Source organism: Macaca nemestrina, chromosome 4 (assembly GCF_043159975.1).
Source record: "Macaca nemestrina isolate mMacNem1 chromosome 4, mMacNem.hap1, whole genome shotgun sequence".
Taxonomy (NCBI): Eukaryota; Metazoa; Chordata; class Mammalia; order Primates; family Cercopithecidae; genus Macaca; species Macaca nemestrina.
Window position 1 is genome coordinate 173,655,814 of NC_092128.1, and position 1,352 is coordinate 173,657,165.

Genomic DNA, 1,352 nt, shown 5'->3' on the forward strand with positions numbered 1-1,352 from the left:
TTTAAGCTAAACAAAGTGTGAGTAAGGGCTTTAAAATAAGAATAAGAAAAACACATTAAAGGCATATGATTTGATCATGAGAAGGCTGACACAATAACAAAGTCATCTTGTTTATAAAGGCCTCACATTGTTTAATAAAACAAATATTCAGGAAGTATACTAATACAAATTAATAGAAAATATGCAACCTACAAGTCCTGTGATGGGTCCCACCCACCACTGAGGGTGTATATAAAAGGACTGACCTGGGCATATAGGGATATTCAAACTAAAGAAACTGGTTCCTTGCTCCTCAACCAAATACTCCACTCCTGAAACCATGTGCTACTACGTCAGCTACTATGGCGGTCTGGGTTATGGCTATGGAGGCCTGGGTTGTAGCTATGACTGTGGCTGTGGTTATGGCCGTGGCTATGGAGGCCTGGGCTGTGGCTATGGCCATGGCTATGGCGGCTATGGATATGGCTGCAGCCGCCCATCTTGCTATGGAAGATACTGGTCCTGTGGCTTCTACTGAGAAATATCTGGCAACTCAACCTAGTGGTCTCTTCCACATGGACTTCCTAAATCTGCCTTTATAATTCTTCATATGAGTAATTCATTTTTCTATTGTAAAATGTCAACAGCATCCTTAAGTATCTGGAAGAAAAAACAGGTCAGATTCTGCAAGCCTCATCTAGAGTTATTGAAATCATTTGACATGTTTCACAGATTTTTTAAAAGCTTTGTTTTGCTATTGTACTGTCATTAAATGGTTGATTTTTGATCAACTTATGTGAGAAGATATAAAAATTTCTTTTAATAAACATCTCATTGAAAATATATTGATTTGTTCCATTTTAATTATGTTTATTGTGCATGTGAGTGTTTGCATTTTGGTGTGTTGGCAAATGGAATGGGAAAGAAGAAAATATGAGAAAAAGAAAGAACACCATCTTTGGAGCATCCCAAGATGACAACGATGTTTAGACTAGTCCAACTTCATGAATATTTCTGTTTCTGTTTATTAAAATACCTTGTGTTTTATTCCCACTCTTCTTGGTTTTAGTGTCAGCATTTGAATAGGTCTGAGTGAATTTACTATATTGTGTGCAACTTATCTTTTATTTATGAACCTATTATCTTAGTATTTGTGGACTCAAATACCTCAGATGAAATAACTACTTTATCGGCAGATTCCAACCATGTGTTATACTTTCGTTTGTTATGGGGATTTAGAGCCCTATTGTCCCGATGTAAATATTTCAGAGGTATCTGTTCATCATTCCAACTTTGGATATATTCAATTAAAATAATTCAATTGAATATACCTCTTTTGGGATACTTCAATATTTTCAAGTGAAAATTTGCAA

At 35.7% G+C, this 1,352-nt stretch overlaps 1 protein-coding gene across 1 annotated transcript; it reads left to right on the forward strand.

Annotated features, from left to right (window-relative positions):
• The first annotated feature begins 261 nt into the window (after positions 1-261).
• LOC112425019 (keratin associated protein 20-2) lies at positions 262-675 on the forward strand. The gene has a single exon (XM_024789950.2). It carries the CDS (start codon positions 320-322, stop codon positions 515-517), a length of 198 nt encoding a protein of 65 aa, XP_024645718.1. The 5' UTR covers positions 262-319; the 3' UTR covers positions 518-675.
• The last annotated feature ends 677 nt before the right edge of the window (positions 676-1,352 follow it).